Source organism: Pleurodeles waltl, chromosome 8 (genome assembly GCF_031143425.1).
Source record: "Pleurodeles waltl isolate 20211129_DDA chromosome 8, aPleWal1.hap1.20221129, whole genome shotgun sequence".
NCBI lineage: Eukaryota > Metazoa > Chordata > Amphibia > Caudata > Salamandridae > Pleurodeles > Pleurodeles waltl.
Window position 1 is genome coordinate 1,173,982,861 of NC_090447.1, and position 22,331 is coordinate 1,174,005,191.

General features: G+C 44.5%; 1 protein-coding gene across 1 annotated transcript in view; it reads left to right on the forward strand.

The window, feature by feature from the left end:
- Positions 1 to 22,331, forward strand: part of NUFIP1 (nuclear FMR1 interacting protein 1) — a 243,974-nt gene that overhangs the window by 170,684 nt on the left and 50,959 nt on the right. The window contains exon 8 of the mRNA XM_069205411.1: positions 17,153 to 17,281. Coding sequence (XP_069061512.1) covers positions 17,153 to 17,281 — 129 coding nt within the window. The remainder of the gene's footprint in view (positions 1 to 17,152; positions 17,282 to 22,331) is intronic.

Genomic DNA, 22,331 nt, shown 5'->3' on the forward strand with positions numbered 1-22,331 from the left:
GGGGCTGGGTCCAGGAGGCGGGCATCTCCACTAGCTGGAGTGCCCTGGGGCATTGTAACACGAAGCTTGAGCCTTTGAGGCTCAATGCTAGGTGTTACAGTTCCTGCAGGGGGGAGGTGTGAAGCACCTCCACCCAGAGCAGGCTTTGTTTCTGTCCTCAGAGAGCACAAAGGCTCTCACCGCATGGGGTCAGAAACTCGTCTCTCAGCAGCAGGCTGGCAGAGACCAGTCAGTCCTGCACTGAACAATTGGGTAAAATACAGGGGGCATCTCTAAGATGCCCTCTGTGTGCATTTTTTAATAAATCCAACACTGGCATCAGTGTGGGTTTATTATTCTGAGAAGTTTGATACTAAACTTCCCAGTATTCAGTGTAGCCATTATGGAGCTGTGGAGTTCGTTTTTGACAGACTCCCAGACCATATTCTCTTATGGCTACCCTGCACTTACAATGTCTAAGGTTTTGTTTAGACACTGTAGGGGCATAGTGCTCATGCACATATGCCCTCACCTGTGGTATAGTGCACCCTGCCTTAGGGCTGTAAGGCCTGCTAGAGGGGTGACTTACCTATGCCACAGGCAGTGTGCGGTTTGCATGGCACCCTGAGGGGAGTGCCATGTCTACTTAGTCATTTTCTCCCCACCAGCACACACAAGCTGGCAAGCAATGTGTCTGTGCTGAGTGAGGGGTCCCTAGGGTGGCATAAGACATGCTGCAGCCCTTAGAGACCTTCCCTGGCATCAGGGCCCTTGGTACCAGGGGTACCAGTTACAAGGGACTTATCTGGGTGCCAGGGTTAAGCCAATTGTGGAGACAATGGTACATTTTAGGTGAAGGAACACTGGTGCTGGGGCCTGGTTAGCAGGGTCCCAGCACACTTCTCAGTCAAGTCAGCATCAGTATCAGGCAAAAAGTGGGGGGTAACTGCAACAGGGAGCCATTTCTTTACAGCGCCCCTCTCAAGGTACCATTCCCACAAACCACTGCCTGTGGCATCAGTAAGTCACCCCTCTAGCCGGCCTTACAGCCCTAAGGCAGGGTGCACTATACCACAGGTAAGGGCATAGCTGCATTAGCAATATGCCCCTACAGTGTCTAAGTCCATTCTTAGACATTGTAAGTGCAGTGTAGCCATATTGAGTAGATGGTCTGGGAGTTTGTCATTAAGAACTCCACAGCTCCATAATGGCTTCTCTGAATACTGGGAAGTTTGATATGAAACTTCTCAGCACAATAAACCCCCAATGATGCCAGTGTGGGATTTATTGAAAAATGCACACCTAGGGCATCTTAGAGATGCCCCTGTATGTTAGCTTAACTGCTAGTGTAGGACTAGCTTTACGATTTCGTAACCGCGTCCTATTATATTTTATACTGAGTCATGATAAATATCATTGCTTCATGTGTTGATTTACACCTGCAATTGTTACAAAAAAGCAATAAAAAATGTGTGTGGAAAAAGTAAAGCTGTATGGCTCTCTTTCTGCTTTGCTTCCCGTCCTGCAACTCCCAACCCCACACTCTGTGATCTTTATGCTCACAGTAGACATGAGTAGCTCATTTCTTGGAGCAAATTTGGACTGTTAACTGCACCATGACATAGTGTCCTTTCAAGAAGTGCATCTTAATTTCTTTCCTTACCTGGAGCAGGGTTGTAGTAGTAAGCACTTGGCCTTTTATTAAGTGTGCTCCTATTCCTCCAACCATTTAAAAGATTGTATATATATATATATATATATATATGTGTGTTCCATGGCATGTGTAGCTGCAGATACACATGCTGTGCATATCCCGCCATCCCGCCGTTGGGCTCGGAGTTTTACAAGTTGTTTTTCTTCGAAGAAGTCTTTTTCGAGTCACGAGATTGAGGGACTCCTCCCATTTCGGCTCCATTGCGCATGGGCGTCGACTCCATCTTAGATTGTTTTCTTTCCGCCATCGGGTTCGGACGTGTTCCTCTTCGCTCCGTGTTTCGGTTCGGAAAGTTTGTCAAATCTCGGAAAATTCGACAGTATTGTTTGCGTTCGGTATCGGGTTAGTTAACGCAGAATCGACACCGAAGAAAAGAAGAGCTCCGGTGGCCCTTCGGGGCTTCTATCCCCCGGCGGGGCCTGGTCGGCCCGACCGCGTGCGTCTTCAAGGCTAATGGAACGGACGCCATTCCACTTCTGCCCCGAATGCCACAACAAGTAACCTTACACAGATCAACATCTGGTCTGTAATTTGTGTTTGTCCCCCGAACACAAAGAGGATACCTGCGAGGCCTGTCGGGCATTTCGGTCAAAGAAAGCGCTGCGGGACCGGAGAGCAAGGAGGCTTCAAATGGCATTGGCGCCGTCAGGACACCACGACGTCGAAGAAGAGGAGACTTTCTCCATTGCTGACTCGGACTCGGACGAGCCCGAAACGGAGCAGACGCCGAAAACCGTGAGTAAACCAGCCCCGGCCAAAACTCACGCCAAAATTATGAAGACCCAGGGGACGCCACCGCCGGCAGGCCATGGCTTAACCCGTAAAAACGGTGACCATCCATTGGCACCGAAAAAGGGCACACACGTGTCGAAGTCATCCGACTCCGGTCGAGATCCCGGCACTGAGTATACTCGACACCGAGAACCTAGCTCCGACCAGACTCAACACCGAGATACCGGCTCCGAGCTAAGTCGGCACCGAGAGATCGGCACACCGAAACCGAAAAAAGTGGCTTCGGAGCCGAAAAAGACTGTAGAAAATGTTTTGTACCGAAACACCCAGCTTCAGAGCCGAAAACAAGCTCTTACTCCGAAGAACAAGGCCTTTCAGCACAACTACAAGGCCATAAATTTGGACAAGAGCTAGAAGCAGGGGAGCCAGATTATACACAAAGAAGGCCCCATATTCAAAAGGAAACAGGGAAAATAAGAACTCTCCCTCCTATAAGGATAAAAAGGAAACTTTCTTTCCAAGACAAAGAAAAACAGCCACATGCAAAAGTGGTAAAAGCAGTAACTCCACCTCGCTTTTCGCCACAACCATCACCACACCACTCACCTCAACTGTCACCAATTGAAACCCCCCCCCCTATGATGCAATCTCCAACGCACACAGGGATGAGCCAGGATGACCAAGATGCATGGGATCTATATGATGCGCCAGTATCAGACAATAGTCCAGACTGCTACCCAGCAAGACCATCACCACTTGAAGACAGTACTTCCTACACGCAAGTGGTGTCCAGAGCAGCGGCTTTTCACAATGTGACACTGCACGCTGAACCCATTGAGGATGACTTTTTATTTAATACTTTGTCGTCGACACATAGTCAGTACCAAAGTCTTCCAATGTTACCAGGGATGTTGAAACACGCGAAACAAGTATTTCAAGAGCCCGTCAAAGGCAGAGCCATCACACCTAGGGTGGAGAAAAAGTACAAGCCTCCCCCTACAGACCCTGTGTACATCACGCAACAACTGACACCGGACTCAGTAGTAGTAGGTGCAGCACGTAAAAGGGCTTAATCACACACCTCTGGAGATGCACCACCACCCGACAAAGAAAGTTGAAAGTTTGATGCAGCGGGGAAAAGAGTTGCAGCACAAGCGGCCAATCGATGGTGCATTGCCAATTCCCAAAGTTTATTGTCAAGATATGACAGAGGTCATTGGGATGAAATGCAGCACTTTATAGAACATCTGCCCAAGGAGTTCCAAAAGCGTGTACAACAAGTGGTGGAAGAGGGCCAAAGTATCTCGAACAATCAGATACGATCGGCAATGGATGCAGCGGACACAGCCGCAAGAACTGTGAACACAGCGGTCACTATTTGGAGACACGCATGGCTATGCACCTCCGGGTTTAAGCCAGAGATCCAACAGGCTGTGCTTAATATGCCTTTTAATGGACAGCAGTTGTTTGGGCCGGAGGTGGACACAGCTATAGAGAAGCTGAAGAAGGACACTGATACGGCCAAGGCCATGGGCGCGCTCTACTCCCCACAGAGCAGAGGCATATTTAGGAAGACACAATTTAGAGGGGGGGTTTCGGGCCCAAAGCACAGAACCCTCAACATCACAAACCAGACCCACATACCAGGGCCAGTATCAAAGAGGAGGCTTTCGAGGACAATACAGAGGTGGACAGTTCCCTAAAACTAGAGGAAAGTTCCAAAGCCCCAAAACACCTCAAACTAAACTGTGACTTCAGTGTCACAAATCCCCAACTCATAACACCAGTGGGGGGGAGACTCACAGATTATTACCAACATTGGGAGGAAATAACAACAGACTCGTGGGTCCTAGCCATTATCCAACATGGTTATTGCATAGAATTCCTACAGTTACCACCAAATGTGCCTCCAAGAACACACAACATGTCCAAACAGCACTTGGATCTATTACAACTAGAAGTCCAAGCGTTGTTACAAAAAGACGCAATAGAACTGGTACCCAACCATCAGAAAGGAACAGGTGTTTATTCCCTGTATTTTCTAATACCCAAAAAGGACAAAACTCTGAGACCCATCTTAGATCTCAGAACACTAAATCTTTACATCAAATCAGATCACTTTCACATGGTGACACTTCAAGACGTAATCCCCTTGCTCAAACAACAAGACTACATGTCAACATTAGATCTCAAGGATGCGTACTTCCATATACCCATACATCCTTCACACAGGAAATACTTAAGGTTTGTAATCCAAGGAGTACATTACCAATTCAAAGTGTTACCATTCGGGATAACAACAGCACCAAGGGTATTTACAAAATGCCTTGCAGTAGTAGCAGCACATTTCAGAAGACAGCACATACACGTATTCCCGTACCTAGACAATTGGTTAATAAAAACCAACACTCAAAAACAGTGTCTTCAAAACACAAAATACGTCATAGAAACCATTCACAAACTAGGGTTCTCACTAAACTACCAAAAATCACACTTACAGCCGTGTCAAATACTACAATACTTAGGAGCAACAATCAACACAAAAAAAGGGATTGCCAATCCAAGTCCACAAAGGGTACAAGCATTCCAAAACGTAATACAAAGCATGCACCCAAACCAAAAGTATCAGGTAAAATTAGTGATGAAACTACTAGGCATGATGTCCTCATGCATAGCCATTGCCCCAAACGCAAGATTACACATGCGGCCCTTACAACAGTGCCTAGCAACACAATGGACACAAGCACAGGGTCAACTTCAAGATCTAGTGTTGCTAGACCGCCAAACACACACCTCGCTTCAATGGTGGAATCCTGCAAATTTAAACCAAGGGCGGCCTTTCCAAGACCTAGTGCCTCAATACGTGATCACAACAGATGCTTCCATGGTAGGGTGGGGAGCACACCTCAACCAACGCAGCATCCAGGGACAATGGGACACTCAGCAGAAACAACTTCATATAAACCAGCTAGAATTACTAGCAGTGTTTCTAGCGTTAAAAGCATTTCAACCACTAATAGCCCACAAACACATTCTTGTCAAAACAGACAACAAGACAACAATGTATTACTTAAACAAACAAGGAGGGACACACTCATCACAACTGTGTCTCTTAGCACAGAAGATTTGGCATTGGGCGATTCACAATCACATTCGCCTAATAGCGCAATACATTCCAGGAATTCAAAACCAGTTGGCAGACAATCTCAGTCGAGATCACCAACAAATCCACGAATGGGAAATTCATCCCCAGATACTACAGACCTACTTCCAAAACTGGGGAACACCGCAAATAGACCTATTTGCAACAAAAGAAAACACAAAATGCCAAAACATCGCATCCAGGTACCCACAGCCTCACTCCAAGGGCAATGCGTTATGGATGAGTTGGTCAGGGATATTTGCTTACGCTTTTCCCCCTCTCCCACTCCTTCCGCATCTAGTAAACAAATTGAATCAAAACAAACTCAAACTAATACTAATAGCACCAACTTTGGCACGACAACCTTGGTACACAACACTACTAGACCTGTCAGTAGTGCCTCATATCAAACTACCAAACAGACCAGATCTGTTAACTCAACACAAACAACAGATCAGACACACAAATCCAGCATCGCTCAATCTAGCAATCTGGCTCCTGAAGTCTTAGAATTCGGACATCTAGACCTTACACAAGAATGTATGGAGGTCATCAAACAGGCTAGAAAACCTACTACAAGACATTGGTACGCAAATAAATGGAAACGATTTGTTTATTACTGTCATAATAATCAAATTCAACCATTACACGCATCCGCGAAAAACATTGTAAGCTACTTACTACACTTACAAAAGTCTAAGTTAGCTTTTTCATCCATTAAAATACATCTCACAGCAATTTCTTCCTATCTCCAAATTACACATTCAACTTCACTATTTAGAATCCCAGTCATAAAAGCATTCATGGAGGGTCTAAAAAGGATTATTCCACCAAGAACACCACCAGTTCCTTCGTGGAACCTCAATATTGTATTAACACAACTCATGGGTCCACCATTTGAACCCATGCACTCTTGTGAGATTCAATACTTAACCTGGAAAGTAGCCTTCCTAATAGCTATCACATCTCTCAGAAGAGTAAGTGAAATACAAGCCTTTACCATACAGGAACCCTTTATACAAATACACAAACATAAAGTGGTTCTACGCACAAATCCAATTTTTTTGCCAAAGGTTATATCACCGTTCCACTTAAATCAAACGGTGGAACTTCCAGTGTTCTTTCCAGAACCAGACTCTGTAGCTGAAAGAGCATTACATACATTAGGCATAAAAAGAGCACTAATGTATTACAATGATAGAACCAAACAAATTCGCAAAACAAAACAATTGTTTGTAGCTTTCCAAAAACCTCATGCAGGGAATCCAATATCCAAACAAGGCATTGCTAGATGGATAGTTAAGTGTATTCAAACCTGTTATGTTAAAGCAAAAAGAGAACTGCCTATTACACCAAAGGCACACTTCACTAGAAAGAAAGGCGCCACCATGGCCTTTCTAGGAAATATACCAATGACAGAAATCTGTAAGGCAGCCACATGGTCTACGCCTCATACCTTCACTAAACATTACTGTGTGGATGTGTTAACAACACAACAAGCCACAGTAGGACAGGCAGTACTACGAACATTATTTCAAACAACTTCAACTCCTACAGGCTAAACCACCGCTTTTGGGGAGATAACTGCTTACTAGTCTATGCACAGCATGTGTATCTGCAGCTACACATGCCATCGAACGGAAAATGTCACTTACTCAGTGTACATCTGTTCGTGGCATGAGACGCTGCAGATTCACATGCGCCCTCCCACCTCCCCGGGAGCCTGTAGCCGTTATAAGTTGATAAAAATAAACTTGTACATTTGTAAATTTGTAAATATATCACTTTTAATCACACTATGTACATACATACTTACTCCATTGCATGGGCACTATTACTATATACACAACTCCTACCTCACCCTCTGCGGGGAAAAGAATCTAAGATGGAGTCGACGCCCATGCGCAATGGAGCCGAAATGGGAGGAGTCACTCGATCTCGTGACTCGAAAGACTTCTTCAAAGAAAAACAACTTGTAACACTCCGAGCCCAACACTAGATGGCAGGATATGCACAGCATGTGAATCTGCAGTGTCTCATGCCACGAACAGATGCACACTGGGTAAGTGATATTTTCCATATATATATATTACTGCTTGAAAGGTGATGTCCTTTTAGGTGAAGTCATGCATACATCAGCTTCTTGAATAAAACATGAATTTAACGAGGCATGGATATTCTTTTGAGTCTGTATTTTTGTTTGCTCAGCCATTTATTAAAGCAAAAAGATGGCCATCCATGCAACTTAAAACCTATATTGAGCGTTACCCAGATCATCACACTTCCTGTGAGAATTAAATGAGTGTACACCTGTTCTTTTAAGTCTGATCACAGATGTCCCCGTTTAAAGTTGAATGTTCCCCGTTATGACATCTTAAGAGTGGGAGGGCCCCACACTGTGTCCCCATGCTCACTATGCCACAGGACTCCTGCTGTACCTTATTAATAAGGCAAAATTAGCCTAAACTAATCTGTGATTGCTTGTGTTCCAGTTGAGGAGACCTGGCCTTGCAGTTCGAGCATTACTGTTGCAATTAGAGCTGGACCAAGATTGAGTTGCATATTGCTGGTGTTTGTTGGAAGTGGCATAGCAAGTGAAAAAAGGACTAGAATGCAACCTGAGATATTGCCCCTGCTTGATACATATCACTGATATTGCCCTTTTTGGGCTAGGGATCTTAGTGAATACTGTCCTCTAACGGGGAGTGTTCTTCATTATTAATGTGACATGGAATGTGTGCAGCTAGGGCGTTCTGTAGTAGCTCCTCCTCAATGTCTCAAATGATATTCGATCAGTTCCAATCCAAACACCTCCCAATTTACTGATCCCTTTGAGGTCCCATTTTTGGAAGCCTTTAATGCCTAGAGGCAGCTTTGCAGGGCCTCTGCCCTGCCATGTCCAACTGGAGTGAAAAGGACCTGACAACATCCTGAATGGAGGCATAACTCTGATAGACCCCAGCCTGCCAGGAAGAACACAGCTCTTTGAGGGCTCAAGACTGTGGCAGACAGGCACTAGGCGTCATCAAGCCGCCGGTGAGCTGATTCCCTGAGGCAGTACATGTAATCAAACCCATCTTCACCAGGAATGAGGCGTAGAAGATGGAAAGAATGTGCTAGACCCTGGGCTTCCAGCTCTTGGATGAAAGTAAGTGGGTAACATTTAGCGAGGCTTCACTAATGGCTATGAACCACATGAGCGAGTTGCTGAGCACCAGTAGGAGTGCCCATACTTGTTTTTTAATATATTTATTGATTTTTATTAAAAGAAGAAGGCGATATACATGTAGAATCAATCATCATTAGGTTTTACATATATTTTCTAGATATATTTCTTAGGTAGTGCCAATATGAGTACTCCAATCAGGTGTGTTAATATGACACGTTCTTTGTTGGATATAACATCATCTTATATCTGAGTACCATTGATCACAATATGAACAAGAACAATTAGTATATTACTAAAACAAACTGTTTCGTCTCTCACACATCCCTTCACTCCTTACTGTACATCCTTCTTATAAAGACATATAAAAGGCATCCAGACTTCAGTCTGAAAACTCACTTCATGTTGGTTAGTGGCACAAGTCGAAATGGATTTATTATTGCATGGGGGTCCGTAATGCATCAAGATTCATCATAAACTCAGACCAAGGGTAAATTTACTGTCTCATGCTCTAGTATCTGCTTGGATTCATAATTACACCATGGCCCATCAGTTTATGTCCTTTTGCCACATGATGATGAAGGGTGCCTGTGCGGCTTTCTAAATCATAGCAGTATGTTCTTTCACTAAGATTAGGGCTAAGTCATGAAATTTGTTGTTTTGTGGCTTTTGTGACCACCACTGAGTGAAGGAGACACATCGTGGGGGTCACAGGGTATACGTGATGTAATGATTTTAAATATACATGAGGTAACATTCTGCCCAAAAAAACATCATAACAGGGTAAGACCATATCATGTGTAAAAATTGTGCCTCTTCCTTGTGACATCCAGAACAAGTGGGATTAGTCCCTGGGTACATTATAGTAATCTGATGTATATAGTTAAACTGCACAAATTAAAAAACATTTTGTGATTCTGTCCGAACTGAACTCAAAAATCTCTGCCATGTGGATTCTTGTACAGTCACCTCTAACTTTTTTTCCCAGCATTTCTTGAGTACTAGGGTATTGATCCCACCCTGTCCATGTTCAGGGCTCCATATAGAAGCAAAACTGCACGTGAGGGCTCGGACAGGGTTAACATCATTTTCAGTGGTTTGGAAGTGGGGACCTGCTCCCTATATATATATATATATTCCAGTGTGTTCCAGCAACCCTCTTTATAGCGGAATATATAAGGAACTAACCCCGGTCTAGTCCCCCACCCCTCTAGTGAGGTCCTCAAAAGTACTAAATTTACTGTCCTCCTCTATGTTGTCCCAGGTTCTGTAGCCCGCTGTGTACCATGCACCCACTTGAAAGGTGTCTTTCAATCGTCAACACGGTGAAGGGGCCCACAATGGAATATAAGAAGCCTACCTTTACCTTGCAAAATATATGTCTGCCGACACCATGTAGCCACCTGTAGAAGGGCACTACTAATCAAGCTAATCTGTGTGTGGGGGGTCTAAGACCCATTCTTCCAATGGAGTGATATTGAAGTCTACTCCTAATAGCAGTGTCTCAGGACTCAGCATATTTTAAAGACACCGGAGGGGCCATCGCAACTGAGCAGCTGTGTAGTAATATTCAAAGTTTGGTGCTCCTAGCCCGCCACTATCTAATGTATTATAGAGGGTGCTTATCTTAACTCTACGTCTCTTAGTGGCCCAGAGAAGCAATGCCTGTAGATGCTGTAACTGTGTGAAAAAGGATTATGCAGTATTACTTTTAAGGCAGCAAAGTAATATAGTAGTCTAGGCAATACCAACAGCTTGACTACATCTACCCGCCCTATCGGGGACAGCGGAAGCTGTGTCCAAAAGGGTAATGATTGACGTATCCTAAGCAATGCTTTTCAAGATTTCCATTTATGAGATCATGTTCGGAGTGGTATATCTGGATCCCCAGATATTTAACTGTTTCGGTTTTCCTTTGAAGAGGTGTGTTTTAGGGTGGCGGCAGTGGGGCATCCGCTGTCTTGAAAAGAGGTAAAAGACACGACTTCCCCCAATTGATACGGAGCCCAGATACGTGCATCTAGTGCAGACATAACTTTGAGTAATATCAGATGACACACTTGTAGGTAAATCAGAGTGTCATCTGCGTACATCAATACTATATTATTATGATCCCCCATAGTTTAGCCCCGGGTCCTCGCCTCCTCCGGTAACATGCCAGCCAATAGCTCCATGGCCAGAGCAATCAACTAGGGTGACAACAGACACCCCTGCCTGGTGTCCTGACCAATAGGAAAGTCTTCAGATATGACAGAACCTGCACATACTCTAGCTACCGGTTTCTCTTATAAGACCTGGATCCATGTACGGAATTCAAGACTGATGCCCATCTTCACCACCTCCTGCAAATAGCTCCTCCTCAATGTATCGAAAGCTTTTTCGATATCCAATGATGCCATCCAGCCCTGCTGAGATGTGTGCTGTGCTCATTTGAGAACTCCGAATAAACTGCAAATATTGAGAAATATTTCCTCCCAGGACTTGAGCCATTCTAATCAGAGTGGACTATAGTGTGTATCATGGGTGTTAGCCTATTTACAAGCACCTTACTCAGTATCTTGTAATCGAGGTTAAGAAGGGAGAGAGGACGTAATGAGGACATGTCAAAGGTATCCCTGCCAGGTTTGGGTAGCACTGTTATCAGGCCTTCTCTTCTCGCATGTTATCTGAGAGGTGACCCCTGGTCTTAGCCTTATTATACACCTCTAGTAGGTGTGGAGCTAGGATTGACTGATACCTAGCATAAAACTGTATGGGGAGTCCGCCAGTGCCAGGAGTTTTATCGCTGGCAATTTGCTAAATAGCGGCCTTCACTTCACTTAGTGTCAGTGGTTCGTCTAGTTCCTGCCTCAGTAATGGGCTCAGAGTTGTGAGCTCTATAGGGGCTAATTATGTATTGATTTCATCCACACTCATTGTTACAAGCTCTTGGTAAAGAGTTATGTAATACTTCTCAAATTCCCCATTAATGGCTGATTGGGAGTTTACAATGGACTCTATTTGTTTCTATGATAACAGTTGGGTGCTCTGACTGCAGAAACCAGGCCAATAAAGTCCCGGCCTTAGCACCAAAATTGTGATGTCTCTTTGTGTATTCTTGTAGTCGAATCTGGCTAATCGGTGAGGAGTTCCCGCAGCCTCCGAATGCGGGATTGATCTTGCACCCACACCTTCTCTGTGTCACGTAAAGTCTTCACTCTGTCACTTACTACCCTTTTAAGGGTCCGTTTTTATACCATATTGTGTGGACATGCATGCTCCCCTAATCACCACCTTAAATGTCTCCCATTCGATCCCCTCATGTGTGGCAGTGCCAGCATTGTCTGTGAAGTAGTTGCTAATGTGTTCCCCCAATAGTGTGCGAAAAGCAGTGACCGGAAATGCTAGTGGTGGTAAGCACCAAGTCGGTATCAATGGGACCAGCCTACCCCATAGAAAGATTACTAAAAATGGGCAATGCCCAGAAAAGGTCCTGGCGAGATATTCAGCTTTCTTACAATTGGATACTAATGAACCACTAACAAAAATGAGATATATCATGGTATGGCGCTCATGTATATGAGAGAAGTGAGAATATTCCTGTTCTACTTTGGTGTAGTGTGCACCATATCTGAGTGATTTGGAGATTATGTGCCCACTGCTGCAGATGTCGTGTGTGGGTATGGGAAACCGCTCCCACTGGAGGGGAGGGGAATGTAGATCTATCCAACTCCAAATCTGAGACACAATTAAAGTCCCCAAACCAAAATGAGGGAGAAATAGGGGTACAGAGAAAAGCAGGTGTTATGGAATTTAAAAAACGTGGTTGGCCCACCTTTGGGCATATAATACCACTAATGTTAGCAGCTCTCCGTCTACTTTTCCCTCTGCCATTACGTATCAGCCATTTTGATCCACCACCTTGTATTGTACGATAACTGGTGCTACAGAGGCCACCCAGAGCAATACCCCTCTAGCATAAGCAGAGTAAGTAGTGCCTATCACTGTTCTGCCCCAGCGTTTGCTCAGTCTTTTGAGTTCCTCAGTTGTGATATGAGTCTCCTGAAGGCATGCAAACTGGACCTGGTTCCTTCATAAATAAGTGTATAACTTGTATCCTTTAGCATTGTTACCCATCCCCCATGCATTCCATGACATGATTGTATAATGCCTGGGTGCCATATGATACGTGTAGGAAATGTCTCCTGTGTCATCCCGAATGTATGGGAGGGAGTGCATAAGCTCGGGCGTGTTAAGAAACATGGTAAGTAAACAATAAAACAGAACATTTTTTAAACTCCCCAACAAACCCCGCACCCAGGCCGGACCTTCAGTTGATCACAGCCACTTACTGCCTGTAACGAACTAACAACTTCTATGAAGTCCATCTGGAGTGGAGGGCGCAACAGATTCAGTAGCCAGTAGGTAGAACTCCGAGGCTCCCCAGCCGGTTTATCAATGTGCTATGGAGACCTTAGCACAGGGCACAATCTTCAAAGGTCTACATTGAACCATTTAATCGCTCTCTCATATCAGACCTATATGACTAAATCGTTTTGGGAAATAGTCCCACTGTAACCCTCAGGTCGATTGGAGCTAGTCCACCATCATGGGAGTGACCTGAGGACCGTCTCTCAGTTCAAGTGGCAGTATATCTGATGTCAGTAGGTCCATTTGGTGTCCATCTTCATTGTCTGAGGCAGAGCTCTCCTGATCAGAGCGAGCGATGATTGCTCCACTGTAGCTAGCGCTTCTGCTGTACCCAGTGCTGCTTGTGCTTTAGCTGGTTTTCCACAGGTGCCTCCTGTAGGTCTAGTAGGATGCCGACAGATACGTTAGGTTTTCCACCCTCTGTAGTCTGTGGTCGCTGGTAGTTTCTGGTGATCATCTCTAGATTCCAGCAATGTTCATATGTCTTGAGGAGTCACGAATAACAGGGATTTGCTGCAAGATATGATTTGTATTTTTACCAGGAACAGCAATAGCTCCCGAAGACACTGCTTCACTTTCCGGAGAGCGTCTTGTCTGCGACATACTTCCAAAGTGTAGTCCGGGTAAATGGTGACATCACTATTCTCAATCTGCCATGGACCTTTGGCTCGAGCTATTTGCAGTACATTATTTCTGTCTCTACAATTGAAAGTTGTGGCACTACAGGGCATGGACCCATTCTCGGCATCAGTGGTTGACCTGGGACCTTTTTCCTCCGAAAAGAACTTGGAAGTCTTCCCACTCAATGCACCTCTGTCAGCCAGTCTGCCATGAATAGGTTCATACTTTGGCCCCTGCCCCCTCAGGGATGCCCACTACCCTGATGTTATTACGTGGGGAGTGGCCTTTGGAGTCATCTGCTCTAGCCCGTAGGTTTGCCACCTCCTTACGCAGGTCCTCGATTTGCTGCTGTTGCTCCTTGACAGTGTGTTGTAATGAGGCAAGTCCCTTTGACGTTTCTTCTACCCTGTCCTTTAGTTTTCCATGTTCCTCCTTCAAAGGCCCAATGTCTATGATGAGGGAGTCTAATTTGGGCTCAATTATGGATTTGATGCTGGTGATAGGCGCCAGGAGTTCCGTAAATTTTGTAGAATGTTCCTGAAAAAGGAGCTCCAGTGTTGGTTGTGCTGCATCAGCAGAAGCTCCTGTGAGGGTGCTGTCAGCGTCTTTTCCTATTTTGGCCTTAGACATCGTGGACAATTATAGATCTGAATCTGTATTATTGTGCAGAGCGTTTAAATTCTCTGGAGGGATCACAGTTCGGGTGTCGACACGCTTTGAGTGGCATATACACTCACCCCTTCCCCTATCTACTACACATCAGGCAGCCGTACCCTCGGGAAGCAAGAGAAGCGAGAGGTCCTCCATTCGCAGTGGCCAAGTGCAGTTAATAAAGCAGCAGAAGCTTAGTCCTTGAAGAGGTATATTATAATGAGTAGGATCAGTATTATGTGGGCTGTGATATAGTTAGTAATATGTGTTTATTATGGAGATAGCTCCTTGCTGCTCCACACCCATAAACAGGAGTGTCATTGCCCTCCTATACAGTCATGGAGACCCTTTGGTCCCTTGTAATCCAAGTCTTTAGGTGGGACCTCTCCCGCCCAAGAGTAGTGCCCATCTCGTACCTGGGAATCAAGGGCGAGACTGTGGTTGCGATAGCTTGTCAAGAGGATATTTCTCAAGTCCAGCATGTAGCCCTTATGTATAAAATTGTATAATATGCCTGGGAGCTTAAGGCAGCAAGTGCCACAATCCTGGATTCGCATGCAATGGGCCCAGGCGCACCTCACAGTCTCCAGTTCCCTGCCGTCCCGACACGTCCTAACTTCCGTGATCGTGTTGCATTTTTTGGTGGCACAGGTTCCACAGCTCGATCAGAGGCCACCGCTGCTGAAACCACAGCATTGGCCTCTGCAGCGCCTCCTAAGAAGGCAGTCTACATGAGCGTTGTGGCTCCGCCTCCGGATACAGGCCGCATCGTCCCGGCCTTTACCCTGGGCACCATCCCCAGACCGATTCAGCCGACGCATTCCCCCAGACGTCTCCAGGGTGTCACCCACTGTCCTACATCGTCTCAGAGTGGCGGGGAGGATGCAGTGCGGATAAATGTATGTGGCGGGTCAGAGCTCATTTTTAGGCGTCTGACCCTGTGGCCATCCACGCCTCCTGTTAGTGCCCATACTTAACATTTCCTTCCCAAAAATACTTTGTCACTGCTGTTGCCACACACTTTAGCTTTGATAGTGTAAGAACTTTGACATAAGCCCAACACTAAGAGCCTGATTTAGAACTCGGAGGGCGAATATCCCGTCAGCTGAAATCTAAATCCCATAGAATGGAATGGGATTTAGATTTCAGCAGACGGGATATCCGTCACTGTTGTGATGGAGTAACCCGTGTGGCAAGTTCTAAATCAGACCCTGAGTGAGCCCAAGGGGGTCGGAGGTTAAAATACTTCTGCAGCTGGTTGTATTACAAGTTGTGGTTCACATCTTACCGTGTACTGGTCAAAATAGCCAAGAAGAATGCCCCTGCCATTATGGAAGTGGGAGGAAAGTTGATGACAGACTAGTGCAAGTGAGCTTCTAGGCCTCTGAAAATGAGTACTGGTATGGCTGAGTGCAGCTACCCTGTGTGAATGTATGCACTCCGATTTCTGGAGAGGGACCCGCAACCTTCTTGTATGCTTTATTTTTTAGATACACTACGATTGATGGGCATAAAGGTTCCTTGGCCCACAAACTAGAATGGAAGTACTTCAATTTTTACTGTATAATCTTATATCCTTGTGGTATGTAGAAAACACCTCTACATACATAGAAAGTGCCACCTCCTTGAGACAGTGCACTTAGTGGGGTAAACGGGAAGTGTTTAAAAACCCCTCTCACACTGTGGAGGAGAGGACGAGATGTCAAAAGTGAAATGTAAAGAAGTTTTCATTTATGTTTTCTTTCAGTTAGCATGTTTCGTACCTTCAATCAAGGAAATCTTGTAAATATTAAAATTTAACAAAATCATTAATGTAAAACAATCCAGTGATGAACCCACAGCATCACCCATAAATGTTAATGTTGAGTTATTTTCAAATTTGATTATTGATATTTTGCTGAGACACTTCTGGCACCTGCAATAAGGGGTAATTTCTTTTGACTAGGAGCTTCCATAGTTGTGCTAAAAGTCACCTATATGATTGTGATAAATATACCTACCGATAGGATTGTGATAAGTATATCTAGTTTTGATGAAAATGTGAAACATTTTGTTTGCTGCGTTATTGCATTTGAACAATATATTTCTCTAACCTAACTACTTAATAAGTGTGATCTTTTCTGTATAATGTAACACTATGGCTTGCGCAGCCTCTGCATTTATTTTGGGCTATACAGCTTCTAAAATTAAACATGAATTCCTTTCCTAAAATGAACGATTAAGACATTTCCCATGCTTTTTACTTATTGTTACAGCAACACTTCCCTTCAACATTAGTTGAATGTATCATATAAACTTCAAGTTTCACAGCTTTTTAATTGGAGCTTTCACGTGGTTTTAGGACATGCAACTCAGCATGGCTCACTGCAGAAGGGACGTGTTTGGCACCCTGGCCACCTCTGACCCCAGTCCTCACCTTTGTTACTCCTCACTGTGTGTTGAGGGGGTCTGGTGGCAGTGGTAATATCCCCAATCATTGGCTATGATAGTGTAACTAACCGGGAGAGTGGGTATTGTTCAAAAACCTAATTGCTTTAGGGAGCAGTGGGAGTGGGAAGGTGTGTGTTGTCTGCACTTAATTTTTCCATCCCACACACACAGTTCTAAATGCATTATTTGGTAAACCGCTGTGTTATGTTCTCATGTGGCTAGTTGTTGGTATGAGGATTGTGTGTGCGGAATGTGAGGTATTTAGTTGCAAACACGGGTACATTAACAATTTTTCTTCTCTTAACAGACTCTGATAAAGATGAAAAAAAGAAGATAAATGGGAATGCAGGGCTCATTGTCATACCAAAACAGGTGACTTCAGGCTTGGCGTGTCTGGTGGCCAATTACGGCAGTACATCTGAGAGCGAACCAGAGGGTGAGTCCTGAATTTAATAAGGTTTCAGATATTTTATTAGTAAATGAAGCTTATCGCAGTAAAGTAACACAGGGAGGACGAGGTCAAAATACGTGATTGCCCTTCGACCAGAGAGAAAACAGTATTTTGCATTTCCTTTGCTTTCTGGTAGCTACCCATTTGTTGCAGAGGCATGGACAGGGGTACAAGTCTCTGGAGGCAAGCAAGTACACATGTCAAAATATTTGTTGCCAGACATATCAATACAGCGGTTAGGTAATCAGGTATGCGAGTCATTGCCCTCAACCCCAGGGTAGTTCAAGAGTTCCAACTGACAGACATGGAATACTGAAGAGATGCTTTGCATCCTCACACTACTCTGCATAGTGTCCATGCTGCGGTCGGCCAGCCGCAACCGCAAGGCAAAACTTGCCTTATGGGAACTCTGTATTTAAAAAAAACGACTGAGTTGAAGTTGAACTAGTTTCAGTCCTGATTCAAGTCGAGGGGCTGCCAAACACATTCTCAAAGTTGCTCTTCATCATGTTCATGGAGCACAAGTAGGTCCGAGAAGTCCCCCAAGAAAACATAAAAAATCAAAGCATGGGTCTCCTGCATCATGTCCCTCCCACCATTGGAAGTCCAGCAATACTCCTGGCACATCTAACTCATGGAGTCATTCTCCCACTGCTGAACTGATTCTGACACTAGTTCCACTTCAGCCTTACCCCAAATGGACAGCAACACCTCAAAAACTCCAGCAGGTAAAGGTAGCCATGGTCCAGATTTTCAATGCCAGACTAAATCAGTCTGGAGCGCCTTCAGGTCCCATTGATCAAAGAGTGAGGCTGAGGTATTTGACCTTCCTCTTCCTATTTATTAGGTCAAAACTAATGTGCTTACAGTGGTCCTCAACCTAGCAAAATCCAAACAGGAACCTTAGCTCCCCTTTAATGAAGCCCTGATTGATGTTCTGATAGGCACTTGGGTAAAACCGGGATCTTGCTCCTCAGCCAGTATACAAGTGGCGAAGCAGTGCAGGGTGGTCCTTGAGACATCAACTTTCTTCTGCAGTACCCTACTCCAGAAAGCTTAGTGGTGCCTTAGAGATGCCTCCCTGCTGCCTGAACTCCGCTTTTCCCTACTCCACCTGACCGGGAATCCAAAAGGATGGAGACATCGGTGAAAAACAATATTCTCCTCTGCAAGCCTTGCCCCTACGCACCCTCAACACAACATGCCTCTAGGCATGTGTTGTGGCCTAGAGGAGCACAACCACACCTTACAAAGACTCATTTTGGACAGGCGGGATGCTGCAAAATAATCAATAAGATCCGTTCTGGACACTACCAAGTCTAGGTAGGGTAGTATGTACTACCGTAGTGATTAGGTGTTATGCCTGGATTCACTTTCCAGGCTTCTCGTCTTATGTCCAACATGCCCTTTTGCCCCTGTAGACTGTTCAGAGCATAGAGTGACTCAGCCCATGAAAGATTCTTCTAGAGTACGGCCACTACTCACTCTCTGGGCTCAGTCTCGCCAGTTTGGCAGTTCCCACAGCAGCAGTGCCTCTTTCAAGGTTTTGGTAAGAGCTGGCAACAGAGGCAGAGACAAAATCCGTCTCAGCAACAACTGATCTCTCAGACCTTTCTAGGTCAGGATGGGATCAGGCCAACAGCATCCAGGGCTTACAGCTAATCAAACCCCATCCCCTACCCCACAGCTGCTTCAAACCACTTTAATTTGTGCTTGTCGAATCAAGATCACCTGGCAGTACGTCACAATGCCTTTTACTTCTCAAGCTGGAAGACCATCAAGTGCGATCAGTGAGCGCTCCAGATTGTTCAAAATGGATACTTCTTACTCTTTGGGTACTATCACTTGGCAGCCCACCTGCACCACAAACCTTTCCGAAGGATCACTTGTCCATTGAAGTTCAAGCTGCTTAGAGGCGACTGTGGTGTCCGGGACTTCTGGCCATGAACATGTCCTTCAATATACCTACCCATAGGGGAGAACCTCCTCTCGCAGCAGCAAGTCTGAGTCTTACACCCAAGCATGCACAACCTGCACCTATGTTGGTGAAGATTAGACAGCGACAGTTGGTAGCTTTTGGTCTTCTTGCCCAAAGTCGTTGATGTCATTCTAGCAGATAGCTTTGTCTTCTTTCCCAAAGTGGTTGGAGTTATTCTAGCAGCTGTACATCTGTCTACTAAATTTGTGGGTATTTATCGCTAAATTCAACACAATAAAGCAGTTTTGTTGTCTGCTCTTTCTGAAAGTCTTGATGTCAGACTATTTTTTCCAATATTTTAAGTTGTATTTACTTTTTAGACTGTGAATGCTTATTGTTGATCACAGTGGACACCGGGGTTTGCAGACCATGTGTTAAAGTGTGCCTTATTTTAGCCCAGTATCCTAACTAATTTGTATCAAAGGCGATTTTACTCAGTATTGCTTTTATTCCCACATTAACATTTTGGCAAATATTGCTGCTTTGCGCGAAGCCATACCAATATTAATCTTGCTATTACAATACCTTAATTAATATGACTATTTAAATATGTATGGCAGTGCTACCCTTTCAATGCAGTGTTGTAGAGTGCAGTGCAGTAATAAAATATAGGTAATCAGGATACTTATTATTAATATATCCTTCTTGCGTTTTCTGCTGGGTCTCGTGTTTGTGACCACCATATTTCCAGACAATTTTCTTACTATGCCCCATTTCATAAACCTCAACTCAAAAAAGCGATTTACTCCACTGACCTTCCCTACATTTGGCCTCCCATAATTGGTACAACAAGGCCAATGGCCATATCCAGTTAAGGGGTTAGCTCAATTCTCTTTTCTAGTGAAAATAGACTTTTTATGTCAATGCAAATAATGGCATATTTTCATCAACATCCAGATTGTTCTCCTAAAGATGAACCGGTGTACTAGATTTCTTGTCCAATTGCTGCTAATCCCATAGGAGACCTAGCTACCTATTTTCTGGTTTGCATTTTGGTTGAGGTGGGAAGCTCCATCACTGCTGATTTTACTTTGCCACCTGATCAGCCACGGCAAATCAGCCATCTAATGGCAGTTGATTATGGTATCCAGCATACATCTCACCTTACACGGATGATGGCCCTATGGTTTAGCAAGGGGGTTTATTCAAGGGTTTTTAATGTAAACATATTCTTTCCCTTACTGCTGCTATTTATTAAACTTTAAACATATACTGATGGCTGGAGTAGAGGATGTAATAGAACCCTGTTATAGAAGGGACTGAGAAAACATCCTTTGCTGTATTTGGCTAGCTTTTCCACCTTCCACAAAAGATATCCTTGATTTGAAGCTCCTAAAAAAGCTTGGAAGCTGTACATAACATTGGTCAAATTCCCACCAATCACCTTGCCAAATTTCCACCAATAACCTAGCCTATTACACCTATCTATCAGGAACACTCCTGTTTAAATACATACACGTTTATTCACATCATCTAATTCTGCACATAGGTGGAGTGGAGTCTACCCAGCTTGAAGATGGCCACACCTTTAATGTGACTCCTTATACTGCTCACGTCACCTTCCATCTAGCTCCACCTTGGAGGGCCATCAGCAAGCACTACTGTTCTAGGCTGGCTGCTCGGGCATACAAAGCTCAAGCTCATCAGAGCACTTAACATAGGGAAGGAAAGAGTGTGCATAGTCTGATACGATCAAACAGTCATAGGATAAAGGAGCCTGCAGAGTCACATACAATCCAATACAGAAGATATTAGGACTAAAAAGGGTACTATATAAGCTAACCCAATTAAGAGAGACCAACAGGGAATAATAACCAAGGTATAGTACAGTGGGGCACAAATCCCAATGGTGTGGGCAAACAGTCTGTCTTGGAACCTGAAAAAGATGTAGAAGTAACACCTCAGCCCAGGTATCATGTACCAGCAAAGATCTGAAATTAAGTCAGAGGACCACGGGAAGGTGAAGTCTTGGTGATTAAATAGGGAAGGCTAAAGAATTTAGCAAGAAGAAAATGTACGGTCTTAGGAGCAAGTGGATTTTTGAAACTGCATTATTATGTACAAGTGGTGCTTGTGTCTACTGGATAACTTGACGAAGGGTGAGCCATCCAGGTTGTTAGTACGTTTTCTTTGCTGTTTAGAAGCATTGTCTGTAGTTGTTAATCTTGGTATTGAAATTTTCTTTTCTGTTAGCGGACAGGAATCCTACATCCAGCTTGTTTAAATGTGTCCTCTGAGTCTCCTGTTTCTGCTGCATCTGTGAACAATTAGTGTTGGCGTCAACTGAGATTCTGAGAGTGTCAGTTCGGCCAGAGCTACCTACAACACTTGTTGATGGTCAGACTTACTTATGATATAGTTAATATATCATTCAAGTAATTTTGCATTGTTAGTCATCCTTCAAAATTGCTATCAGGTCCTTTAAGAGCTCCCATGCTTATTTAGCGGTAGTGATCTCTGACTCGAGAAGCGGCGCCAGGTTTTTTTTTTTTTCTTCAAATTTTCTTTAAACATTTTTGCGGTACAGAGACTATATCAATTTCTGGTAGTAACAGTATGAGACATACATTTTGGCAATTTTCATAAATGATAATGCGTTTGTGACATGTAGCTGCAGATACGCATGCTCTGCATACTACTGCCATCTAGTGCTGGGCTCGGACATGTACAATTTATTTTTGTTCTAAGGAGTCGTTCAAGTCGCGAGGTAGAATGGCTCCTCCTAGGACTTGTAATGTGCCTGGGCACTGGTTCCATTCTTGGATTCTTCCGCCGTCAGGCGGATGTGCTCTGCCAGGGCTCAGAGTTGATGCCCGCATGGCACTTTTAATGAGGGTCTCTTGAATCTTCCGTTCCTGATAGCTTCGGACAATTCTTTTCTGAATGGCGTTTCTTCACCTCCGTCGTGGTCCTTTCATCAGATTTGGTCTCAAGCCCATTCCACTCGGTCCAGTGCTCAAGAATGCGAGCACCGTGATGCAAAAACAGCTTTCACTGTTGTCTGCAATGTCATTTGAAGTACTCGTGGGCAGATCAACACGCAGTTTGTAATCTCTG